The following is a 26655-nucleotide window of genomic DNA, read 5'->3' on the forward strand; positions in this document are numbered from 1 at the left end:
CCTGTAACCCCAGCGGCTTGGGAGTCTGAGGCAAGAGGGATTGCAAACTCAAAGCCAGCCTCAGCAACATAGTAAGACCCTGTCTCAAAATAAAAAATAAAAAGGGGTGGGGATGTGGTCCCTGGGTTCAATCCCTGGTACTAATAAATAAGTAAGTAAATAAAATAGAGTGAGGGTGGGGTGGGGGAGCTGGTGATGTAACTCAGTAGTTGAGTATCTGCCTTGCACATGTGAAGTCCTTGGTTGAATCCCTAGTCCCACCACCATCACCACTAAAGCAAACAAACAAATAAAAGCATTGAGATGATTTCTCTCTTATGGATATTTTAAATAATTATAATAATGATGTCCTATCATAAATTGCTACCTTGTTTCAAATTTAATGTTTATTTTCTTATCAAAATGATTAAATCTCATTAATTTTTTTTATCTTGGAAAATAAACTGTTCAATGTTGACTGTTTTTTGATGCCAGCCCTAGACTTGATCTTTTAACAAGAATGTAACTGTAATGACTGACTTTGTTGTCCATAAAGACACACCAGAGAAAATACAAATGGGTTGTTGGAAATTTTATTAGGGCCAAGTGTGGTAGTGCAAACATCTAATCCAAGAGATTTGAGGGCGCTGAGGCAGGAGCATCACAGGTTCGAGGCCAGCCTGAGCAATTTAATTTAGCAAGGCCCTAAGCAACTTAGTGAGATTATCTCTCAAAATAAAAAGGCCTGGGGATGTAGCTCAATGGTAAAGTGCCCTGGGTTTAATCCCAGTAACAAAAAAATGAAAGTAGAAGTATAGCTCAGTGGTAGAGTGCTTGCCTAGCATGTATGAAACTCTGGTTTGGATCTTCGGGACCACCGAAATTAAAGAAAAAAGAAAAAAGTAAAGATTAAAAGTAGGAAAGAAACAAATAATGAAAAATGATAACAGCAGAAAACAGGAATATAAAAAAATGGTAATGTATCAGTAATCCTAGTAAATGTAAATTGAGACCTACTAAAAGATTTATCAGCTTAACTGATAAACATAAGTTGATATTGCTTATAAGAGATTCACCTAAAATAAAACCCCAAAGTAAGATTGAAAATAAATACAACTTAGATCCTGTCTCAAAAAGAAATAGGGTATAGATCAGCAGTAGAAGTTCTCTGGGTTCAATCCCCAAAGCCACAAACAAAGAAAAACCAAAATAGAAAAACATACTGTATAAATTCCAGCCAATAGAAAACTGATAGAGGAAGTGTAATATCAAATGGATAGGATAAGGAGGAAAAAACTAATAAAGAGGGAACCTACTTAATAATTCATCAGTAAGATAATTATGAACTTGAATGTGCCTTATGTAGTCTTGAAATATGTGAACTAAAAAGTGACAACTACAAGGAGAAATTGACACAGTTACAGTAGGCAATTTGAACTGATCTTTAGAGCAAGGAGAAAAAAATATTAGTAGGGCTACAGGAATTTTGAAAAATCAGGATCATCATTTAGATTTAATATATACATCAAATTTAGATTTAATAGTCAAAAAAGAAAGATAATATTTTGTAGAGCATAGTAGTTAAAATCTCAGCATTTAGTAGTGTGGGTGACCTTGGGAAAAGTTACTTAATCTTACTCTGTTTTTCTTTTCTCAGCTATAAAATGGGGACATTTTATAATACCCTTTATAATACCTTATAAGGATATTATAAGGATGGTTCGAGTTAATATGAACCCTTAGGATAGTATGTGGGATATATTATTATTATTAGATACATTATCCTTTTCATGATATATATTAGCATTATGATACATTAAGCTTTTTATTTATTTATTTTTATTTTTTGTGGTGCTGGGAATTGAACCCAGGGCCTTGTGCATGGGAGGCAAGCACTCTACCAACTGAGCTATATCCCCAGCCCATTTTATGGTGTATTTTCAGATACATTTTTTCATAAGGTCAGAAAGGAATTGTTAACAAATGTCAAAGAATTGATGTTCTACAGATCCAGTTGTCCAATCCCAGATTATTCAGTTATTCACAATAAAAAAGATAGTCAAAATAAAATGCTTGGAAAAAGGGGGGAAAATCATGGAAAAGTAATCACAAAATATGTAGAGTGATGGGGATATTTAGCTCAAGAATATTAAGGAAAAAAGAGCTAGGCACAGTGGCGTACATCTGTAATCTCAGCAGCTCAGGAGGCTGAGGCAGGAGGATCATAAGTTCAATGCCAGCCTCAGCAACGGTGAGGCATTAAGCAACTCAGTGAGACCCTGTCTCTAAATAAAATACAAAACACGGCTGGGGGTGTGCTCAGTGGTCAAATGTGCCTGAGTTCAAACCCTAACCCTAACCCATGCCCCCAATCCCCCCCAAAAAAATGTAAAGGAGAAAATAATAATGGTAAAAATCGAAAGTAAGTGGAAGGAAATAGTACAAGTAAGAGCAGAAGTTAGTGAGATAGAAAAGCAAAAGAATAATAGAGAATAATCAACATATGAGAAATTGGAAAAAGTAATTAGACAATCTCTAATATTAAAGTCTTATCAGGAAAAGTGAAAAAATTTTCTAATCATTAGAAATGAAATGGGACATGATTGCAAATCCTTAGTTAAAAATAGTAAATGCTACAAACAGTGATATACTAATAAACTTGAAAAAATGAAATGAAAAAAATTCTCATGAAATACATTTAGTCAGAATTTTCCCAAGATGACATAGGCAAGGTAAAGTAGTAATTATTGAAGAAAATTAGTATAGAATCAAATTTTTGTTCTTCCTGCCTCCTCTTTCCAAGACATTAAACTCAGTTGATTTTCCAGGCACATTTTTCAGAATCTTTTGGAAAGAGAATCCTTATATTTTACACACTGTGTCAGAGAATAGAAGAGGAAAAAAAAAATTCTCCTTTCATTTCTGAGACTAATAGATCCTTACTATAATGAACCAACACATAGAAAGGTAGTATAAGAAAACAAAATCATAGATTTGTCTCAGGAATCTGGAAGTTAAATTTTTTTTTTTAACATTTGTTAAACTGTTGGGGATAGGGGTGGAAAACAGCCAGACTTGGTTGTGTACATTGGTAATCCCAGTGATTAGGGAGGCCAAGGCCATAGGATTGCAAGCTCAAAGGGCTCATGGGTAATCTAACAAGTCTCTGTCTCAAAAGACAAACAAAAACTGGAGAAGTAGCTCAGTGGTACTGAAGAAGAAGGGAAAAACATCACAACCAAGTAGGGAGTATTCCCAGCAACTTAAGGATGGCATATCATTCTTACATGTATCAGGATGGCGTATTATTGTGATGTACCACAAAAAAGACTGCAGAAGAGCAATGTTTGTCTTGGATTCCGAAGGCCTTTGATAAATTTAAACATTAAACAAAGGGCTGTTTATCAAACCTTCAGTAAGCACAGTTAACAAATGTTTAGCAGTGTTGGGAACACTATGTGGAGACCTGTGCTCAGGAATTTTGTTGAGGTTGTTTTTGTGGTCCTAGATGATATAGCAAGGCAACATAAAGAAATGAGAAGAACTGGAAAGAATCTGATGAAACTGATTTGATTGTCTACATAGAAAAGCCAGAAAATGCACAACAGATTGTTAGACCAAGTAAGAATTCAACTAGTTGAAAGCTGTTCCAGCAAGGTCAACATTAAAAAAAAAAAAAAAAAGGAGATGTTTCTATACTCCAGTAATGTCCAATTATAGAATGTAGCAGGAAGAAGGATCCCATTCACAACAGCAGAAAAAACTCTTGATTACCTAAGAATAAACAAAGGTGGGTAAGACCTTTATAGAATACATTATAAATGAAGACCTGTGTGTATACTCCTGATAAAAAGCATTGTAAAGCAATCAGTATACTCCCAATTTAATCTGTAAATTCAGATTAGATCATAGCATTCCTACAGGGAAATAACAGATCAGGAATACACCCAGCAAAATTTTAAAGAAGACATGGCAGTAGACTTGCTGTACCTACTATTTATTAAGATAGTTTGTCCCTGGTTTCTGGATAAACAAATGGATCAATGAAACAGAATAGTGAGCCCAGAGATAGATTCATATGTCTGTGGAAATTGGTAAGTGGCAGGTGACATTACAGATTAGTGGAGAAGGGTGGGCTGCAGGTATAGCTCAGTTGGTAGAGTGCTTGCCTCGCATGTACAAGGCCCTGGGTTTGATCCCTAGCACCACAAAAAACAACAGCAAACAAAACCAAAACAAATTAGTGTCGAAGGTACAGATTGTTTGAAATATATTTTTTGCTGGACACTGATGCATACTTGTAATCCCAATGATTCTGGAAGTGGAGGTAGGAGGATTTCAAGTTTGAGTCCAGCCTGAGCAGCTTAATGAGACCCTGTTTCAAAATAAAAAGGGCTGGGGTTGAAGTTCAATGGTGGAGCACCCTTGTTCAATCCTCAGTATAAGGGATTGGGGGCAGGAAGATTTTCAAATAGTTACATGTTCAGAATAAAGTGAAATTAACTTTATACCTCATACCTTATGGAAATTAATTTTGGTTAATTAAAAATCTAAAAGTGAAAATTAAATCTTTAAAACTTTCAGATATTAAAAAACAGTATGGGGCTAGGGTGTGGCTCATTGGTAAAGCACTTGCCTAGCACGTGCAAGACCTTGGAGTTCACAAATGTGCACACAAAAATTGGGGTCAAAAAGAAAACACTATTGATTATGGACAAAACACTGACAAATTTGGCTACCTTAGAATATAATATTCCTTGTTAAAAGGTCTACAAAAAAGGTGAAAAAGAGAAGCTGTAGACTGTGAGAAGATACGTATAGCTCCTATTCCTGACAATAGCCCAAATTTATAAAGATTGCCAAGTCCGTGCATGACAAAAGGCCCATTGGCAAAACAGGTAAAGTATATGAATGAGTAGCTACAAAAGAGGAAATTAGATAGTCAAGGAATGTAAAAAATAATATCTGGTTATCTAAGAAATCAGAAAAATACAGATGAAAGTGGGATACCATTTTAACCAGGTTATAAATCTTACAGAATAAATTTGTTACATTCAACTTACTGTTGTAGTGTTCCAGCTACTGTCATAACATCAGATCCCAAGATCACTATTTTGGGGTTCTTGATGTGGGGGAGTCCTTGTTACTTCTTTCTACTTTCTCCTGATACCATATGGATATCTCTCTCTCTCTCTCTCTCTCTCTCTCTCTCTCTCTCTCTCTCTCTCTCTGTTTTTGTGGTACTGGGCCTCATTCAGGTTTCTCTTTCAGTCTTTCAGTGGTTTGTCCTCAGCTATGCTATTACTCTGTGTTACCTGGATTTTTGTAGATGTCCGTAAGTTTTTGATGAGTTGTTAGGGTTGTAGAATTCAAAGAAATAAAAATATTATGCTGCTGCTTCCACTATCTTCCCAGAGTCTTCTTAATAGCTTTCAAATATTAGAAATTCACTAATTTTTAATTCATTTGAAATCTTTATTCTAAGAAGTTAGAGCTGATAGAGTTAGCAGTTGTATACCGTCATTTATAATGGCTCTTTTGTCTCTTCATTACCATTTGATGATAACAGGTGTCAGGGAAAGCACTTTGCTTTGTTTGGTTAGTGCCTGTGGTTGACTGACGACCTCCAGTAAAGCATCAAATTGCAGTGTCAGTAATCATTTTAGTCTCTGACTAGTACAGTGTAATGGTCTAGGAATAAGGATAACTAAAAACAGATAAGCCAGCTGTTTGAAGAAATAGAAAAAAGCTGAAAGTGACCTTGAGTATGAAATTAGATATAGTATAGCCATGTAAAAAGCTAAAAGTTAACTAAATGTTTAGAATTTAGAATGAACAATTTATGTGAAAGTATAAAAAAGTGACTTACAATCCTAGATTTTCTGGTTATATCTATTTCAAATATTAGGCTGTGTTGTTAATATTCTAGGTATTACAGTTTAATTGTTTAACAAAAATAAAGCACTTTATAAAATGATGTGATTTAAAAAAATATTATGCCCTTATGTGATTAGTGGCACATAAGGGCACTTCTTCTCATCAAGACTTCCTTTCTTTTAATTTCCATGAATAAGTATTGGTGAAAATTTCTCCTTTTTATAAATTTAAGATATTTGGAATTACCTTACCAGAAATTGAAGAAAATCAAAGTTACAAGAATATGTTGTCATTTTTATCTTTAGAAATTAGCTGCTATTTAAAAAACTCAATCCATACCTGATGTTACTAAGTATGGGATAAAATAAGCACCTGCATTGCTCTGAAAATGAAAATGGAACTTTTTTGAAAAGCAGACTATAAAACAATTATGTGTAATTTCAGTTGCATATTTATTCAGGTGATGGAATTATGGATAACATCTATTAATTATGTTATTTTCCAAGTTTTATTTCATAAGTATGTATTTGTTTTAGAATTAAAATTATTAATGTTAATTTTGTGTATACATAAATTTATGTAAAAGTAAATGTAAATTTTTTCCAGAATTTACCTTTTTTTATTTTTTTAAGTACTGGACATTATACCTAATGTAGAAACTGTTGTAAAATTTCAGTTTGATAGATGCATCATCTTTCAGGTTAAAGAACTGAATCATTATTTGGAAGCTGAGAAATCTTGTAGGACTGATCTAGAGATGTACGTAGCTGTTTTGAATACTCAGAAATCTGTTCTACAGGAAGATGCTGAGAAACTCCGGAAAGAATTGCATGAAGGTAAATGTATGTTCTAAATATTTTTATTTCAGTCTTGAAGATAACTATGTTAGCAATTTGATATTAACTAATAATAACAAATTTTGAAATTCCAATTCAAGCTGGACACTGTGGCACACATCTGTAATCCCAGCAGCTTGGGAGGCAGAGGCAGGAGGATGGCAAGTTCAAAGCCAGCCTCAGCAACAGTGAGGCATTTAACAACTCAGTGAGACCCTGTATCTAAATAAAATAGTGCTGGGGATTTGGCTCAGTGGTCTGTGATTCAGTGGTCTAGTGATTCAGTTTAAGCTTTGTGGTCAATTTAAATGTTCTTATGCAAAGCTGAAGCTGTGAGAACTACTAAAGGTCCTTGGATTGATAGTGCTTTTGTGTTCCTCCATAACTTCAGCAATAACTGTACAGGTGTGAGCTCTCAACAGAAAGATAATAAGGCTGGAAATGTGTGCTTATACTGCTTTTGCTTGTATATCCTGTTTGATGGATGTGAATTAGCAAAAGTGAGAATGCGATTGAGAGGGCAGACAATCTATTCTCTGGGCCTTATTAACATTCCTTTTTTAAAAACAGCACTGGGACTTAAATCCAGGGTCTTAGACTTGCTAAGCAAGCATTCTTTCACTGAGCTATATCCATAGCCCTCTTTGTTTTTTATTTTGAGACAAGGGTCTCACTAAGTTACTCATGCTGGCCTTTAATTTGTGATCTTCTTGTCTCAGCCTCCTGAGTTGCTGGGTTACATGTTTGCACCATTGTGTCCAGTTTAACATCCTTTTATTTTTTCCTAGTTGTGGATATTGAACCCAGGACCTCCTGCTTGTTGGCAAGCTAACCCCCAGCCTCCACCCACTTTTTTATTTAAATGTTTTTAGTTGTACATGCAGCGTCTTTATTTTGTTGATTTACTTTTATGTGGTGCTGAGAATCAAACCCAGTGCCTCACACATGGAGGCAGGTGCTTTACTGCTGAGCCACACCCCAGCCACCACCCCCAGCCCTTTTTGGAATTACCTTACCAGAAATTGTTTTACTATTTATTTATTTATTTTTGTTTTATTATTTATTTATTTATTTTTAACAGGCCTGGGGATTGAACCCAGGGGCACTCTACTACTGAGCTACACCTCTAACCCTTTTTTAAAAAAATACTTATTTTTCAGTTTTCGGTGGACACAACATCTTTATTTTATTTTTATGTGGTACTAAGGATCGAACCTAGCACCCTGTGCATGCCAGGCAAGCGCGTTACCACTTGAGCCACATCCCCAGCCCAACTCCTAACCCTTTTTAAACTTTGAATTTCTTTCTTTCTTTCTTTCTTTCTTTCTTTTTTTTTTTTTTTTTTTGAGAGAATTATTTTTTGGTGGACACACATCTTTCTTTGTATGTGGTGCTGAGGATTGAACCCGGGCCGCATGCATGCCAGGCGAGCACGCTACCGCTTGAGCCATATCTCCAGCCCCCCCTTTTTAAACTTTGAGACAGTCACACTAAGTAAGTTGCCCAGGCTGGCCTCAAACTTGTGATCTTCTTGACTCAGCCTCCATTGTAGTTGAGAGTAGTTGTAGATATAGTTGTAGATGTTCATATCTATACACTCAGTTAACATCCCTATTTTTTTTTTTTTTTTTTTTTGGCACCTGGGACTGAACTTGGGTACTTGACCACTGAGTCACATCCCCAGCCCCATTTTGTATTTTATTTAGAGACAGGGTCTCACTGAGTTGCTTAGCGCCTCACAGTTGCTGAGGTTGGCTTTGAACTCTTGATCATCCTGTCTCGTCCTCCTACACTGCAGGGATTATAGGCATGCGCCCGGCAGTAACATCCTTGTTTTTAAGGGACTGTTTTAGATTTTACTAGTCTTGTAGGAGAGTGACGTATACATTGACTCTGTATTTTCTAAATCAGGTATGGAAGGAAAAAGTAACCCTAAAACTTACAAATGAGCTAATTTTATATACTAAATAACAAGGTCTAGCAGCAGATTTAATAATTGCTTTTTTTCTTTTTGTACTGGGAACTGAACCCATTTAGCCTTTTTACTTTTGTTTAGAGACAGGGTCTTGCTAAATTGCTGAGGCTGGCCTCAAACTTTTGATCCTTTTGCCTCAGCCTCCCAAGTTGCAGGGATTATAGGTGTGCTCCACCATGCTGGGTTTAACTACTGTCATTTTGAAATAGTGTTGTGCATAAATGATACATTAAGAGGTCTGCTGGATTGGGGATATAGTTGGTAGAGTGCTTGCCTTGCCTGCACAAGGCCCTGGGTTCAATCCCCAGCACCCCCCCCCTAAAAAAAATCTGCAACAACTGTAGTACAGATAAAAATATCTATGATTTCTAATGATGGTCAAGTCATGGTTTTTCTTCTACTGTATTGCCTAGACTTTACAATGAAGGAAATGGTGAATTTCAGTTAGAGAATATTGAAAATAAAGATTTTTTTTTCCTTATCCTAGTATATGGATTCCTTGAAATCCTAGACTTGTTGCAGCTTATACTAGCAACATTTTAATGTGCAGGATTTGGAGTGTGTTGATAGAATTCTAACAGAATTTAAGTACATTCAGTGCTATGGAAAACAGAGTCATAAATAACTTAGCCATATATTTTTTTTCCAAATAGTGGAATGCTAAAACGATATAAACTTAAAAAATTATTTCAGAAAACATTATGAAAATAACCCAAACTTTGAGTGGGTCTTTGGCCTTCAGGACATACTTTTCAAATATTACTACTGTTACAATCAAACAGATTGTACTGTCAAAGGGTTTCCAAAAGAAGTACAATCTTGGTTTAAACTTTGTATCCCAGCTCTTTTAGAATAAGTTGTTGAGGTTATCAAACCTTCTAATATATCTGAGACAAGTAATTGAGAAATTATAATGAAAATGAGGAAGGGATAAGAGAAGTAATTTTGTTCTAAAATGGCTACAAAAAATAGTGTTTTTAAGTGAAAGAGAGAAAAGTTGAGTAGCAGTTTAATTTGCTGCCTAAATTAGGGGAATTAGATATGCAAATTAATTTAAGTGCCTGTTATAGGTGCTGTGCTGGGAAGTATGTTAGGATATAGCAATGTCACCAACAAAGATAGGCCCAATTTTTTTTTCTTAGGAATAGATGAGTTTTTTAAAAGAAATTATTCTTTAATTTTTTTTCCTTTCTTTCTTTTTTTTTTTTTTTTTTTTTAGATGGAACTTTCACTGTGTTTTCTAGACTGGTCTTGAACTTCTAGGCTTAGGTGATGTTTCCACCTCAACTCCCCAAGTAGCTGGCACTACAGCATGTCCCATTGTGCCTGGCTGAAAAAATTTATTCTTAGTAGAGTTTACCTTGTTCTTTTTTTTGTCGTTGTTTTGTTTTCTTTTATTAAGTGAAGTTTTAAGAGAGGGGTGAATACTTGACAGGAGTCTGAGGGGAGTATGGCATGCAAGGCTATTTGCATATGGTACAGCTAGTTAAGGAAGTAGAAGAGAGTAGTTCAGCGCGATTAGGATGCAAGAGAAAATGGGCAAAGTGAAATATTGGAACAGTGGACATGGACTAGATCATGGAGGTCTTATGCTCAGGATGTTGAACTTTATCAGATCGGCTTTAAAGAGCCTCTTCAGAGGCTTTTTTTTTTTTTTTTTTTTTTTTTTTTGTACTTGGGATTTAACCTAATGGCAGTTTACCGATGAGCTACATCCCTAGCTCTTTACTTTTTGAGACAGGGTCTCACTATGTTGCTTAGGGCCTTGCTAAGTTGCTGAGGCTGCCTCAAACTTGTGATTTTCCTGTCTCAGTTGATTTTTAAGTAACAGCTTTATCAAGATGTAATTTACATTCAGCCTCTTAAAGTGTACAATTGAATTTTTTTCTTTTGAGAGTAAAGTAAGAATTTATTTTTGAAACAGAAAGTGGAGCACACATAGGAAGGGGTCCCAAGAGGGTTGCCCAGTGGTTTTTAATATAGAATTATATGTCATCAACCACTATCTAATTCCAAAACAGTTCATTACCTCAGAAATCCTTACCCATTTGTAGTCATTCACAATTTCTCTTTTCCCATGCCCCTGGCAATCACAAATCTACTTTTTGTCTCCAGGTTTTCCTGTTCTGACTTTTCATTTGAACAGAATTTTGTAATATATGATATATGCCCCTTTGTGTCTGGCTTCTCTGAAGGATTTTAAACTGGGGAGTCATATCATTTTTGAGTTTTAGAAAGTTCAGTTTAAGCTGGAACAGTGGTACATGCCTGTAATTCCAGCAGTTTGAGAGGCTGAGGCAGGAGGATCCCAAGTTCAAAGTTAGCATTAGCAACTTAATGAGGCCCTGTCTCAAAATAAAACAAACAAACAAACAAAAGAAAAGGGCTGGAGATGTGGCTCAATGGTTGATTGAGCATGGCTGGGTTCAATCTCTGGTACCAAAAAAAAAAAAAAAAAAAGGTTTCGGTTTAATAGCAGTGTGGAGGATAGGAAAGAGAGAGCAAGACCAATCTAAAGGCCAGCTCAGGAAGAATGAAAATGGGACTACCATTGAAGTTGCCTTAAATCCTAAGGGGCTGGTCTAAGGCAGAAGCCAGAAATCAGAAGATAGATGGGGATATGAAGTCAGAAATATGATTCTCTCAGGTTTCTGACTTGGGTGGTTGGGTGGATGAGTGGATGGGTAGATAGTGCTTTATCTATTGATAAACATAGATAGATGTTTTCAAAGTAAGATGGCTGAGCTGATGGTATCAACAATGTATATATTTTACAATTTTTTTTTTTTTTACTTATCCTAAGGAGGCAGAACTAAATGGGCCCAGGAAGGATTCCTGAATGACAGATTTATCAAAACGTATTAAGCATATTTAGGAGTAGTTACCACACATGGGCCTTTAGAACAACATTTGCCAAAGTATATTCCCTTCATTTATTTAAACTGAACTGTAAAAATTGTTTTTATTTGTTTATATTTTTGTGATACTGGGGATTGAACCCAGGACCTCACTTATGACAGGCAAGTGTTCTACCACTGAGCCACATCCCCAGTCCTTGTTATTATTTGTCTAATAAATTTGGGAAATGCTATATTACATATTACCTTTTTTGGGGGGGCGGGTACTGGAGATTGAACCTAAGAGCCCTTTACCACTAAGCTACATTTCTAGCCCTTTTTGGTTTTTATTTTGAGACAGTCTCACTAAGTTGCTTAGGGCCTGGTTTACTTGCTGGGGTCAGCCTTGAACTTGTAATCTTCCTGCCTCAGCCTCTTAAACTGCTGGGATTATAGATGTGCAGCCCTCATGCCCAGCATATATCACCTTCTAAGAGAAAATACATATAATGAAGACCCTCAACTCAAAATCCTGCTGTAGTCTTTAACAATTTACTTAACCCAGAATTTCTTAAACTTAAATGGACACAGAAGTCCTTTCTTCATATGTTCTTGGGCACACACTTTGGGAGGCTCTGCAGTAGAGAGATGGTGTAGAGATACCTGCCATATTCATCTGTAGATTGCCTCTTGGGGCCAATCAAGAACACACACATAGATAAAACAGACCACTGTTCTGGTCTAGTAGCCCTATGCTAAAGAGATTTTCTTCCATTAAAATTCAGTGTTTTTGATTGGGGTTCCTAATAGTTTGCCATCTCTTGGAGCAAGAGCGACAACAACATAACCAGTTAAAACATACATGGCAGAAGGCCAATGACCAGTTTCTGGAATCTCAGCGTTTACTGATGAGAGACATGCAGCGAATGGAGATTGTGTTAACTTCAGAACAGCTCCGACAAGTAGAAGAACTAAAGAAGAAAGATCAGGTGAATACTAGTTTTGTAGGATTTGCTTATGTTGTTAATAACAGCACCCCTCCCCCCAATTGCATTATTGTATGATTTTTTTGTGTGTTGATTTAATCTGGAACAAGGTAATGTGTACCACTTTATTATCATCATTGCCATTATTGTTGAGTGCTGGGAATGGAATCCAGGACATTGCCCATGTTAGGGGCAGCTGAGCTGCATGTACTTGTTTATAGTTTTTTGTTTGTTTTGTTGCTTTTTTCTTTTTTTGAATGCCACTTTAAAAAAAAAGATAATAGCTGTGTTTGAGGAATTTTGTTTTTTAGCTTCATATATCGCCTTATCTCAGAAGGGGGAAACTGATTTATAAATGATCCTCTTCGAGATTGCAGGATGTGGCAGTGCCTGTTTCTGAGAAATCTTTGTCTGCAGTGCTGTCTTTTGGTGACTTTGTTCTAAAAGCCTGATTAGAAGATGACAAGATGGGGGTGGAAAAACTGAGTGATATGAAAGATAGTTGTCCAGGGTGCTGCAAAGTTTCTCCTCATTATTTAAAAATAATTACTTATATGAATAATGCACAAATGCATTTTCATGTTGAAAGTTGCTTGTTTAAAATTCAAAATGAAATAGTAAAGTCATATGAAGTGATCAAGGTGAAATCCCTCTCGATACCTCTTTTCCAGAAATAACTGCATTTAGCAGTTTGATAGTTTTCCAGATCAGTTCTGTGTGTTTGTTAGCATATAGTTAGGGTGATTCCTTCCTCTACCCCAAATACTTGGATCATAAAAGTATTTCTTCCATAACTTATTTTTTCATAAGCATCATCTTGGATATATTTTCATACCAGAGTTCTATCTCATTAACTGGCAGCAGGTATGTATCATAATTTAATATTTCTCCATATGGACATCTAGATTTCCACTCCCCTTATTTTGTTATCTTAAGTAATGCCATAGCTAATCCAGACTCATGGATTCAGACTCATTTATCTTGTGTGACAGCAGTCACACAAAGGGTTAGCCTAAGGGTTTAGATTCTAAAATACAGATTTTGTCATGCCTTTCTTGCTGCTCATTGAAATAGTCTAAGCTTACTAAGATCGTTGTTTAAGGCCATTATTAACATATCCTATACCATATTGTATACGTGCACAGATATTTCCCTAGGTGGCTATATAAAAGTTTGCATTGATTTTCTAGGTATTTTAAGAAGTATTTTAAATTGCCTTATGTGACTTAGGTTGGATTTTACTTATTTATTTAGGTACTAGAGACTGAATCCTGGAGTGTTCTGCTACTGAGATACATCCCCATCCCTTTTTAGTATTTATTCTGAGACAGGGTCTTACTAAGCTGCCCAGGCTGGCCTCAAACTTGTGATCCTCCTGCCTTTGCCTCTCAAGCAGCTGGGATCACAAGCATGTCCCACTGTGCCCAGCTACATTTTGTTTTGCAGAAGTTTCTCTTTTAAATTTCTTCTTTTTCGTTAGCATGGTATTGCATTTCTGTAATCCCAGCAACCCAGGGGCTGAGGCAGGAGGATCAGAAGTTTGAAGCTAGCCTCAGCAACTTAGTGAGGCCCTAAGCAACTTAGGAAGACCCTGTCTCAAAATAACACAAAGGGATGGGAGGGCTGGTGTTGTGGCTCAGCAGTAGAGCACTTACCTTGCACATGTGAGGCACTGGATTTGATCCTTAGTACCACATAAAAATAAACAAACAAAATAAAGGTATTGTGTCCATCTACAACTAAAATATATATTTGTGTGTGTGTGTGTGTGTGTGTGTGTGTGTGTGTGTGTGTGTGTGTGTATGGGGTTGCTGGGGACTTAGCTCAGTGATAAAGTACCGCTGGGTTCAATCTGCAGTATCATTCATAAATAAATTTCTTTTTTATCACTTAATTCAGACTCATTCATCTTGTGTGACACCAGTCACACAAAGGGTTAGCCTAAGGGTTTAGATTCTAAAGTACAAATTGTCATGCCTTTCTTGCTGCTCATTGAAACAGTCTAAGCTTACTAAGATCGTTGTTTAAGGCCATTATTAACATTTATTGAGCTCTAACTATGTGTTTATGTGCTAGCATGGTGCTAAGGCTTTATATGTAAAGCTTTATCTCAAGTGGTTGTCAGAAAACAGCAAAACCTGTCCATAGGAGGTAGGCACTACAGAACTGTTCTTATGTTATAAATGAGGAAGCAGGCTGTGAGAAGTAATGGCAGCTCTGAGGTTTGAGCCAATTTCTGATTCTAGAGTCTAAGCACTTAATCATTGCCTCTTTCCTGTGTCCCTCACTTTTTATGTACCTGTCCACTTTTCAGACACATTGAATTATTCAGCATTCCACCATAAGCCTGCCTTCCCAGGCTTCTTTGTTTTGTACATGCTTCCTTTCTCCCTGGAACCCTTGCCTACCTTCTCTTAGCTAAGTGGCAAGCTCATCTTACTGATCTTCCATGATCCAGCTGAAGTATTGCCTCCTTTAGGGCTCCTTCCTCGATCCCTCAAATGAAATCAATCTTGTATTTCTCCTGCAGAACGTTGTACCTCCTTGTATTGTAACTGTGTGTTTGTCTCTCCTTACTAAACAGTCTTTGGGGGAACCCAGAAGGTATCTTATTCACCTTTGTTGAATGAATTTCTACATCAACTTTGATCATTGCTTTTGTATTTTATACAAATTTTTACGTGTTTCTAATGGGTGTGTAGTGTCATAACAACTTTTTTCCTATTTTCTACAATAATCAGAAGGAATGTTCTATGTAAAAAAAATCTTTTTTGATCATTTGAAGGGAGAAGTTAGTTTTCTTTTGCTTTACTTTCATATATATGCTTTTCTTGAAAGCTGTTTTCTGATATTTTTCTTTGTAGCAGGGTTCTTATTTTGTGCTTGCAGTTTTAAAATATTTTGTCATGACCAGAGGCCCCTAAATATTATTACAAAACAAATAAGCTTTAAGTGTCCAATTTTCTATTGGTATAAAGCTCTTTGTTCTTTTTTATTTGTTTAGTGTTATTAAAGAACTGTGACTTGTTAAGATTACCTTGATAAATGTTTTTTCTTCCTTTTAGGAGGACGATGAACAACAAAGAATTAATAAGAGAAAGGATCACAAAAAAACAGATATTGAGGAAGAAGTAAAAATACCAGTAGTATGTGCTTTACCTCAAGAAGAATCTTCTGCCCAGTTATCAAATGAAGAGGTATAGTGAATCTGTAATTAAAATTTTTGCATTAGCCAGGCACAGAACATGTCTGTAAGTCCCTGAACTTGGGAGGCTGAGGTGCGAGGATCACTTGAGCCCAGGAGTTGAAGGCATCTCAGAAAACGAAAATACTATATCAGTGTCACATACGGTTCACTTACTCAAACATCAGCCAATTACATTGTTCATATTGAAAGTAAATAGCTAGAAATTAGATAAAATAATAGTATTTTCTGTCAGTTGCTTAGAAAGTATTATAGGTAGCACTATCTGAAATATGTTGGAGTTTCATTCACCCTATGAAATAATTTTTTTACCAGTAATTTCAAAATTTGATACTTTAGAATCTTTAAGTGACGTGTATAAAATTTTTTTTGAAGTGAATGGTGTTACTAATACTTGGAGTTTGTTTAAAGGAGATTAAAGTGTGGAAACATTTAGCTTCCTGTAGCACATGTATGAGTTTTAACTAGTACTAGGATTATTTTTTTTTTCCTTGTGGCACTGGGGATAGAGCCCAAGGTGCTTTACCTCTGAGCTACATCCCAAGACCTTTCTAAATTTTATTTTGAGACAGGGTCTTGCCAACTTGCTGAGGCTGGCCTCAAACTTGGAATCCTCCTGCCTCAGTCTCCCAAATCACTGGGATTACAGGAGTGCACCACCACATTTGGCAGAAATAGGTCTTTAGTGCTGAGAATAGAGGGTGAAGTTTGACAGATTGTGGTGAGGCCTGGTAGAACATTGCAGATGTTGAGAATGGATATAGTAGAGAGTCCCAGAGGTGCAAAGTGTAAGATGGTGTTCTTGTAGTCTCATCATCTCTCACCTGCAGTGTCACAAAGACCTCCTCATTGGGTTTCTTGCCTTCAGCCTTTTCTACTCCATTGTACACTTGCATCATTGTCAAATTAATTTTCTTAAGTGCAGCTGCATTCAGGCCACTCCTTTACTTAAAAACCACCACTCATTCCCATTATGTATATCACTGAATACAGATCCTTCAATGAGAGGATTGAAATTCTTCATAATAAGGATTCCATTTTGGCCACATTGTATTGTGCTACACTCTGTATTGCATGATGTTTCCTTCATGTAGAATTCTTTTTTTATTTTTAAAATTTTTTTATTTGTATTAATTAGTTACACATGACAGTACAATGATCTTGACATATCATACATTTGAATCAGATGGGGTATAATTTCTCATTTTTCTGAATGTACAGGTTGCAGAATCACATTGGTCATGCAGGTCACGTATATACACAGCAATAATAAAGTCTATTTTATTCTGCTATCCTTCCTTTCCCCCCTTCCTCTTCCCTCCCCTCCCATCACTTCTCTCTACCCAATCTAATGTGACACACTTCTTTTTTTTTTTCCCCTCACATCGTCATACATGTATTCTGTATAACAATGAGGGTCTCCTTCCATCTTCCATGCAATTCCTCTTTTCCCTCCCCTTCCCTCCCACCTCTCTTCCCTATTTAGTGATAATCTTCTTCTCATGCTCTTCCTCCCTACCTCATTTTGAGTCATATATCAGAGAAGACATTCGGCATTTGTTTTTCAGGGTTTGGCTAACTTCACTTATCCTAATCTGCTCTAATGCCATCCATTTCCCTGCAAATGCCATGATCTTGTTATTTTTTAGTGCTGAGTAATATTCCATTGTGTATATATGCCACATTTTTTGTATCCATTCATCCATTGAAGGGCATCTAGGTTGGCTCCACAGTTTAGCTATTGTGAATTGTGTTGCTATAAACATTGATGTGGCTGTGTCCCTGTAGTATGCCGTTTTTAGGTCTTTTGGGTATAGTCCGAGAAGAGGAATAGCTGGGTTAAATGGTGGTTCTATTCCCAGCTTTCCAAGGAATCTCCATACTGCTTTTCAAATTGGCTGCCTTCAAGTAGAATTTTTGTCTTTCTCTGCCTTTCTTTCTTTTCTGCTTCCCCCGCCTCCCCACCATTAGAGATTGAACCCAGGGCCTTGCACATACTAAGCAAGAGTTCTACCACTGAGCTATATCCCTAGTGCTTCCCTCCATCTTTCTGAATGTTGAAATCCTTTTACTTATCCTTCAAAGCTCATGCTGATATTTTCTCTTTAATTAAGAAAAATGTTTCCCTTATTTCCTTTAGGAGAAAAAGTAAGTTCTTAGCTTGGCTTTCCTAACCGAACATCCCTTCAGTTCTTAATCCCTGCTCTCATTTCACTACAAACAGACCTGTCTGCTTGCTGTTCATGTTTATATGCCTTGTTTTTACTGTCCCTGCTACTTAGAATTTTGTACTCAGAGGGGCTAGAGATGTGGCTAGTTCCAGCACTCCAGCCCTTCTGAGTGTGAGGTCCTGGATTTCATCCCTAATACCAAACAAAAAAGAATTCCCTGCACACCTGCTCAACCTTAATTCCCAGTCTGGTGAACAAACATCAGTTAAATTGGGATAAAGGGCTGGACACAGTGGCAGACACCTGTAATCCCAGCAGCTTGGGAGGCAGAGGCAAGATGATCACAAATTCAAAGCCCAGCCTCAGCAACTTAGCAAGGCCCTGAGCAAATTAACAAGATCCTGTCTTAAAATAAAAAATAAAAAGGGCTTGGGATGTGACTCAGAGGTTTAAGTGTCCCTGGGTTCAATTCCTAATACAAAAAAAAAAAAAAAAAAGGGTGGCAAGTGAAATATTTTTTTCTTTGAGAGGCATCACATTTCTCTGTAGTTTAAGGATTTATTCTGATTCATGTATGATGTACATCTTGGTGGCTTATATTTTCATGATTATGGATAGTTTAATGTTAAGAATTTTAAAAATATCCTCATAGACACTGAAAATTACAATGTAATTGTTTTTGCACATTCTTCATTTTGGAACATACACTGAGAACTACTTGGCGGTATTGTGCTGTGTGTTTTTTAAATAGTTAACTCCAGGAGAATTTCTCAATTTTGGGATACAGCCAAATATTATGTGGTTTTTGCATCATGTAGTTATCTACCCAGGAATGTTTGAAAATCAGGAAAACAGGAAAGGGAAATTTGCTATGATTTATGATAAAGTACTTTTCTTATTTTTGCTTATGTCTTAACAAATCTGTATGACATTGTATATATACTTTCTAACATTTGAAATACCTTTTAGATTTTCAGATGAGTTTGAATTTTGAGTATACTTTTTTGTGTTAAAAGTCATGACGAGGGCTGAGGATGTGGCTCAAGCGGTAGCACACTCGCCTGGCATGTGCGTTCGGCCCGGGTTTGATCCTCAGCACCACATACAAAGAAAGATGTTGTGTCCACCGAAAAAAAAAAAAACAATAAAAAAATAAAATAAATATTAAAAGTTCTCTCTCTCTCTCTAAAAAAAAAAAAAAAGCCATGACGATTTTGCTTTAGTCAGTAGTTTAAAATTAATATGTAATGCTGTGGAGACTTAGATTTATTGCTAAAGACATTTGAAATTTATAGGACTGTACATATTCTTTAACCTGATACTTATAATATGCTTTTCTCAATACAAAAATAATATGGAAATACTATGGAAATTTTGGAAAGTACAAGAAAAGGTCATGAAAATCCTGTTACCCAGAGATAAACTTACCTCTAACATTTTTGATGTGTGTCTCTTCTTTCCCTCTATTTTCTTTTTCAAAGATAACATAAAAGTTTCTATTTGTATTTTTAAAACATATTTTATATTGCAACTACATAATAGTTTAGATACATTTTCCTCCCACTTAAATGTACTCTAAGGTTTTGGCACATCATTGTTTTCCCAAAAAATGACATTTGATGGCTGATAGAATTTCAGCAATGTAAATGTACCAAAATTCCGTTAGTCAGTTTCCAACTAATTTGTGCCCAGGTTTTAATTTATAAAGGTGACTAGGTGTTAACATGGAGAGGCCAGTGTCATTAGAAGTTGTTTAATTTTAGTCTCTCCCCCCTCCAAAAATTGTGAATTGAACCCAGGGTTCTTGCATGCTGGGTAAGAATTCCTTCATTGAGCTCAAAATTCCCCTAGAAATGAGAGGTGCAGCATGACTTGTAGGACCTCATTGGGAAACACCAGAGCTGGTCTGGAGGCAGAAGGAGCAAAGGGAAAGCATGGACCACAGTCATTGGGGTTTCCTTAAGCAGAGCAGGGCAAACAGTACAGGACTGGCTACTTTGAATGATTCCCATGGACTTTGTAGTTTATGGGGTCTCTTTCATTTGGTTCCTATCTGTTCCTGGGATGATTTAGGGCAGGGAAAGTAGTGGCTTGGTATGGGAATCAGATAAAGGAGGTGGTTAGAGTATGGTTTTGGGATTGACTGGTTTACTTATGAAAGGTATGTTATAGTCAAGTGAATTGTCTATTATCTTTAGGCATTAGCTGACTCTGGGAGGCACAGTCTCTCTCTAGCCATCAGGGCCTCTAAGACACTAAAACATCATGAAATATAGGAAATAAAAATGTGATAATTAATCATCAGGTTGGTTCTATTTTTTTACTACCATGAAGTTTTCATTAAGTAATGCTATTATATATAATTTTTCCTTAGGCAAAAATCAGTATGGATATATCTGATTATTTTCATAGTATGTTTTCCCCCCTCTGTACTGGTGCTTGAACACAGGGCCTCACACATGCTAGGCAAGTGCTTTACCACTGAGCTATATTCCTGTCCCTTTTAAAATTTTATTTTGAGAGAGGATTTCACTAAATTACTTAGGCTGGCCTTGAATTTGTGATCCTCTTGCCTCAGCCTCGTGAGTAGCTAGGATTACAGCTATGCACCACCATGCCTGGCTGAAGAAAAAAATTTTTGTAAGCTACCAGAATTGGTTCTTATTCTAGTTTTTATTAGGTTACTTATTTGGGACTTTCACCATGATTACCTTCATATAGCCTAGGTTTGTGTTTTCAGACATCTGTTTCAGAAAAGTAAAAATCTTTGAAAATAAAGAAACGGAGGAATTAACATAAAAGATGCCAATTTTTTACTATACCAAGTGAAAATATTTTCCTAATTAATTAATTAATTTTTGTGCTGGGGATTGAACCCAAAGGTGCTTTACCACTGAGCCACATCCCTGGCTCTTTTTTATTATTTGTTGTGTGACTGGGTCTTGCTAAGTTGCTTAGGGCCTCGCTAAGTTGCTGAGGCTGGCTTTGAATTTGAAATCCTCTTGCCTCAGTCTCCCAAGGGTGCTTAACTACTGAACTATATCCCTGGCCCTTTTTATTTTTTATTTTGAGACAGGATTATGCTGATTTGATTAGTCTTGCTAAGCTGCTGAGTCTGGTCTTGAACTTGTGATCTTCCTGCCTTAACCTCCTAAGTCGTTGGAATATGGGCATGTGCCACTGTGTCTAGCTTATGCACCTGCTTAGTGCCCAACATATTTAGATACTGAATAATGATTAAATGAAGGTTGTGTTAATGATTGTCACATGTAATGTGGTAAAATATGCCTAGTGTATGATATATTTTGAAGATACAGAACATTGTCTAATTTGGCAATATCTCTTTTCACATTTCAGGAGCACTTAGACAGCACCCATGGTTCAGTTCATTCCTTAGATGCAGACTTGCTGTTACCATCTGGAGATGCATTTAGTAAATCGGACAATGACATGTTTAAAGATGGACTCAGGAGAGCACAGTCTACAGACAGCTTGGGAACCTCGGGCTCATTGCAATCCAAAGCTTTAGGCTATAATTACAAAGCAAAATCTGCTGGAAACCTGGATGAGTCGGATTTTGGACCACTGGTAGGAGCAGATTCAGTATCTGAGAACTTTGATACTGCATCCCTTGGGTCACTGCAGATGCCAAGTGGGTTTATGTTAACCAAAGATCAGGAAAGAGCAATCAAGGCTATGACACCAGAACAGGAAGAGACCGCATCCCTTCTCTCCAGTGTTACCCAGGGTATGGAGAGTGCTTACGTGTCCCCCAGTGGTTACCGCTTAGTCAGTGAGACTGAGTGGAATCTCCTGCAGAAAGAGGTGAGTTATTCATGATCTGTTCCTCTTGTTCAGTCTGAGGGACATTACTGTAACTCTGGGATTTATTGGTCATTGAGTAGATAGTCCCTGGAGTCAATGCAGGCTTGTGTTTCCAGCAAGTAGGTGTTAATCCAGATTATCCGGTACCTGTCATAGTCTGCTTTGGTTCTTCCTGCTGCCTGTGAGAGAAAAGGGTGCTAACCAGCTATTGGTGTTGATTGTGAATTTCTCCCCCTGAGGTCATACTTCAGAAGCTGGGACAACCTTCCTAACATTACTAAGTTAGAATAGCTGAATTTGTTTTGAAGTTTTCTTAAATCTGAGTGTATTTCAGGATTCAGTTTGTCTTTCCTTTAGGATTGAAATGCAAATGCTTATCATTGATTGATGCAGAGTAGTGGTTTAAAGAGTAGGTAGAAAATATGGGAGAAAAAAGGAAGCAAACTAATAAGAAGTCAGACTTTAATAAACTTTAATTTTCCTCCTCAGGGTATTTGCAAACTCAGAAAATTAGAAGATAGAAACTTAAATATGTATTGGCATAATGCGTTACAGATTACAAAGCCCTTTTACTTACCTCATCTCTTTGAATTTTCTTATCAGAATGAGGCAATCAAATGTCCCCAATTTCCAGATGAGGAAATTGGCTCTGAGAGATCAAGCATTGCTTAAGTGTTCCCCTTGACCTAGTAGCAAAACCTGGGTTAGAATCCTGGTTTTCTGAATTCCAGGGCTTTCCTTTGCTCAGGGCTACTTCTCTTTAAAGAAGTGCTTGATAAGTAAGTGGAACAGCCTGTTTAGCCTGAAAGAAACTATTCTTGGCCTCATGCAAAATGTATGTGAGAAGGTGCTAGTTAATAGTTTCACACCTATTTCATAAGTGGAGCTGGTGAAATGGGGAATTGGCACTGTTTGTGTTTTCTGCCTTTTTCATTGGTCCGGTTGTATTGATTTAAATTATGAGTGCCTCGGTGTAGCATTGTCTGCTTGCTTTGTGTTTTCCTCAAATATGGTGTTTTGTGGCCCTCAGCCTCTTGTTGATGTGTTGTTTCCCTCCTTTTCCTCTCATACTTGTACTGGAGATTATGACTTTTTAGAATTATAGCTTAGTTGGTAGAGTGCTTGACTCCTATGCATAATGCCCTGAGTTCAATCCCCAGTATCACCCAAAAAAAAAAAAAAAGTGTGACCCTGAATTGAAACTCTTTCTGAAAGTCCATGGAGAAATTGTTTATTCATAAATTGATGTTTATGAGTGACATCAGTAGAATACTATGCATGTATTCCTCAAGTATGTGATGAAGAATTATTTTGTTCTGCCTGATAAAAAGTAATTTTGGTGCCCTTCAGGTACATAATGCTGGAAATAAACTTGGTAGACGTTGTGATATGTGTTCCAATTATGAAAAACAGTTACAAGGAATTCAAATTCAGGAGGCTGAAACAAGAGACCAGGTGAGTTTCATTTGGATATGCCAAATTGGAGCTGTTGTAGTCTTCATTGGAGGTACAGAATTACCCCCCATTTGCTTTAATGAAGCATATCTGTTTTGTTAAATTATGAAATAATCTGGCACATACAGTGGCAGTTAAATTTCCAGCGGGAGTCCCTTGGTGTTACCTGTGTTTATTAATGTACCAATACTATTTGGATCACCTCAGCTCTTAGAGGAGCACCCTCACTCCTCTCCCACCCTACCCTTTCCACCCACTGTCTACACTTGATATTGGCATTGATCTGGAATACTTCATGATATGAAGACTAGGGACAGAAGAGGTTGAACATGGCCTCTGTAGAACAAAAGCTTAATTGAATGTGATTAATCAGAATTTGGAATCTTCATTGCTTATTGCCTACTTCTTGGCATAAATTTGTTGAATTGATTAAGGTTAATTTACAGGGTCACAGAGATTAAGTTTGGTAAATTTGGAATGCTGAAATTGACAGTTAAGTACTTGTCCAAACACAGTGTTGAATGATGAGTACCTTGATACAATTTAGGAAATAATGTAGAATTTCATGAGAGTAGATTTGTTGAAAGTATATGTAAGGAAAAGATTATTTTTCTTCTATTTCTTAACTGACCTTTGGTTGTTTTGAACATTATTCTCTTAGTCTTCAAAAGAACTTTAAGCAGGGCTGGGGTTGTGGCTCACTGGTAGAACAATTGCCTACTATATGTGAGACACTGAGTTCGATTCTCAGTACTACATATAAATAAATGAATAAAATAAATTTCCATCAACAACTGAAAATAAAAAGAACTTCAAGCAAATTAGAATGGTGGTTTAATATTTTCAAATGTCAGCTGGGCACAGTGGTGCATACCTGTAATCCCAGTAGCTTTGGAGGCTGAGGCAGGAGGATCACAAGTTCAAAGCTAACCACAGCAATTTAGTGAGACCCTGTCTCAAAATCAAAAATAAAAAGGGGATTGGGATGTTGCTCAGTGGTAGAGTGCCTGGGGTTCAATTCTCAGTACCAAACAAACAAACAAACAAAAATATACATATATTTCCAATGTTGTTGGCATTGAGTTCTTCCATATATGCTTTTTTTCTTAAGTAGTTCAAAGGTAAATTTCTAAAGGTATTTGCAAAACTAATATAGTTTGTCTTTGGTAGTGTAGCATGGGAATGGGCTATCTTGGGTTCCTTAGCCATTTCCATAAACGTTCACTGATGCCTCATCTACACCTGGCATTATGCTGGGTCCTGGTGATTCAGATGCAGCTAGAAGAAAATTTCAACCCCCGTGAAGCTTTTAGTGTTGCGAACCAAAACAGTAGTTCAATATAGTTTGTTCCTGGAGAGGTACACATAGAAATTAAGGAGGGCATCCACCTTAACCATGGGTTCAGGAAAGGCAACATTTGAGCTAAGTTTTTGTAGAGCCTGGGTAAAAATTAGTTGGGAAAAGAAGTGGTGAAGGAGGGGCTGGGATTGTGGCTCAGCAGTAGAGCACTTGCCTAGCATGAGCGGGACCTGGGTTCAATTCTCAGCACCACATAAAAATAAAAGCATTGTGTTGTGTCCATCTACACCTAAAAATAAATAAATAATATAATTAAAAAAAAGAAGTGGTGAAGGAGAGATAGGGAGTTCAGGGAGAAGAAAGAGGTCTAGAGGAAAGAGTTACGAAAGAAAAGTGTGTGTTCTAGGAAGTGTCTGAGTGGTTCTGTGGCTGGGCATGAGGGTGTTTAAAGGAACCCTAGGCCAGAATGAGATCACTAAGGGCCAGTGATGGGAGGGGTTTAAATTGATCAGAAGGCTTTTGGGAGGCATTCATGTGCTTTTAAGTAGAGAAATTATTGTATTTCAGTTTTGTAAAGTTTATAGTGTTCGTGTGGATTATAGATCAGAGGCAGAGGATAGAGGAGAACTAGGTAGTTCATTGTTAGGGCTGAGAGTGTCCAGAAGAAAGGCAATTTTCAAGTGAGATGTATGTGAAAAAATGACTTGTTAACTGTAAAGCACAGCACAGTTGTCACTTGAGGTCATTTATCTCATTTATTTCAGAATGACAAATCTTATGGTGTTTTTCAGGAAAAAATAGATTGAAAAAGAGTTTTTGCCTTTTTTTGTTTTTTAATTCACTAAATAATTCTGGACTTGTGATATAGCTTAGTAGTAAAGCACTTGTCAATATGTGCGAGGCCCTCCATTTGATCCTTTTCACCAAAAAGAAAAAAAACCTAGTTCTCCCTTTTAATTGACGTTTTTAATTACACAGGTGAAAAAACTGCAGGTGATGCTAAGGCAAGCTAATGACCAGCTGGAGAAGACAATGAAAGATAAACAGGAGCTGGAAGACTTCATTAAGCAGAGCACTGAGGACTCAAGCCATCAGGTAAATGGGGTTTTAGATTGTAACCCATAGGAATGACAGGGTAAAAATATAGTCATGTTTTTTTTTTCTTTTGGTACCGGGGATTGAACTCAGAGGCACTTGACCACTGAGCCACATCCCCAGCCTTATTGTGTATTTTATTTAGAGACAGGGTCTTGCTGAGTTGCTTAGCATCACTAAGCTGCTGAGGCTAGTTTTGAATTTGTAATCCTCCTGCCTCAGCCTCACAGACTGCTGGGATTAAGGTGTGCGCCACTGTGCCCAGCTAGTTATGTTTCTTTTGCCCTTAATAATCAGTTAACATCAGGGGGCTCTGATTCTCCTTCTCCCCTTTGTTAGTTATTATGTGTTTATGCTGGGGATTGAACCCAGGGGTTCTCTACTACTGAGCTACATCCCCAGCCCTCTGCCTTTTTTTTTTGCCAAATTTAGAGACAAGGTCTCACTAGTTTGCCAAGGCTGACCTCAAACATTTGATCCTCCTGCTTCCACCTTAGAATAGATGGAATTAAAAGTGTGCAGCACTGTGCCCAGCTTTTTATTATTATGATTTTTTAGATAAAACATTCGTATAAATAATCCAATAACTATATCAAGCATATCACAAATAACATCTTTATAACCATCCCTTTGATCAAGTTGAACATTAGCCAGTATCCCAGAAGCCTTCACTTAAGCCCCATCACTTACAGCCTCCTACACAGAAGTAACTGTTGTCCTAACACCATTAGTTTTGTCCATTTTCTGATTTTTAAAAAGAGACATAGTAGGTATTCTTTTGCATTTGTCTTCCTTCACTTGGCAGGGTATGAAAGTACTGCCTTGATGCATGTAGTGGTTATTTTTTGATACCGGGGATTAAACTCGGGGGCACTTAACCACTGAGCCACACCCCCAGCCCTTTTTAAAAAATATTTTATTGTTTAGAGACAGGGTCCCGCTGAATTGCTTAGGGCCTCACTAAGTTGCTGAGGCTGGCTTTGAACTCATGATCCTCATGTCTCAGCCTCCTGAGCTGCTAGGATTATAAGTATATGCCACTGTGCCTGGTGGATTTTCAATGTCATGTGGTTGTACTATTGAGTGGATATACCATAGTTTATCTGTACTAATG

The 26655-nt window shown here is 37.0% G+C and overlaps 1 protein-coding gene across 3 annotated transcripts in view; it reads left to right on the forward strand.

Moving 5' to 3' along the window:
* The window catches only part of RABEP1 (rabaptin, RAB GTPase binding effector protein 1), a 98333-nt gene that overhangs the window by 49363 nt on the left and 22315 nt on the right, over positions 1 to 26655 (forward strand). For 2 of the 3 annotated variants that reach the window (XM_081269979.1, XM_081269980.1), the window contains 6 exons: positions 6557 to 6692; positions 12315 to 12493; positions 15556 to 15687; positions 21224 to 21691; positions 23042 to 23146; positions 25425 to 25541. In XM_081269979.1, coding sequence (XP_081126105.1) covers positions 6557 to 6692; positions 12315 to 12493; positions 15556 to 15687; positions 21224 to 21691; positions 23042 to 23146; positions 25425 to 25541 — 1137 coding nt within the window. Of the gene's footprint in view, positions 1 to 6556; positions 6693 to 12314; positions 12494 to 15555; positions 15688 to 21223; positions 21692 to 23041; positions 23151 to 25424; positions 25542 to 26655 lie in introns of all 3 variants that reach the window. The other variant, XR_014019201.1, reaches the window with a different exon arrangement.

This window comes from Spermophilus citellus (assembly GCF_964194105.1).
Source record: "Spermophilus citellus genome assembly, chromosome: 17".
NCBI lineage: Eukaryota > Metazoa > Chordata > Mammalia > Rodentia > Sciuridae > Spermophilus > Spermophilus citellus.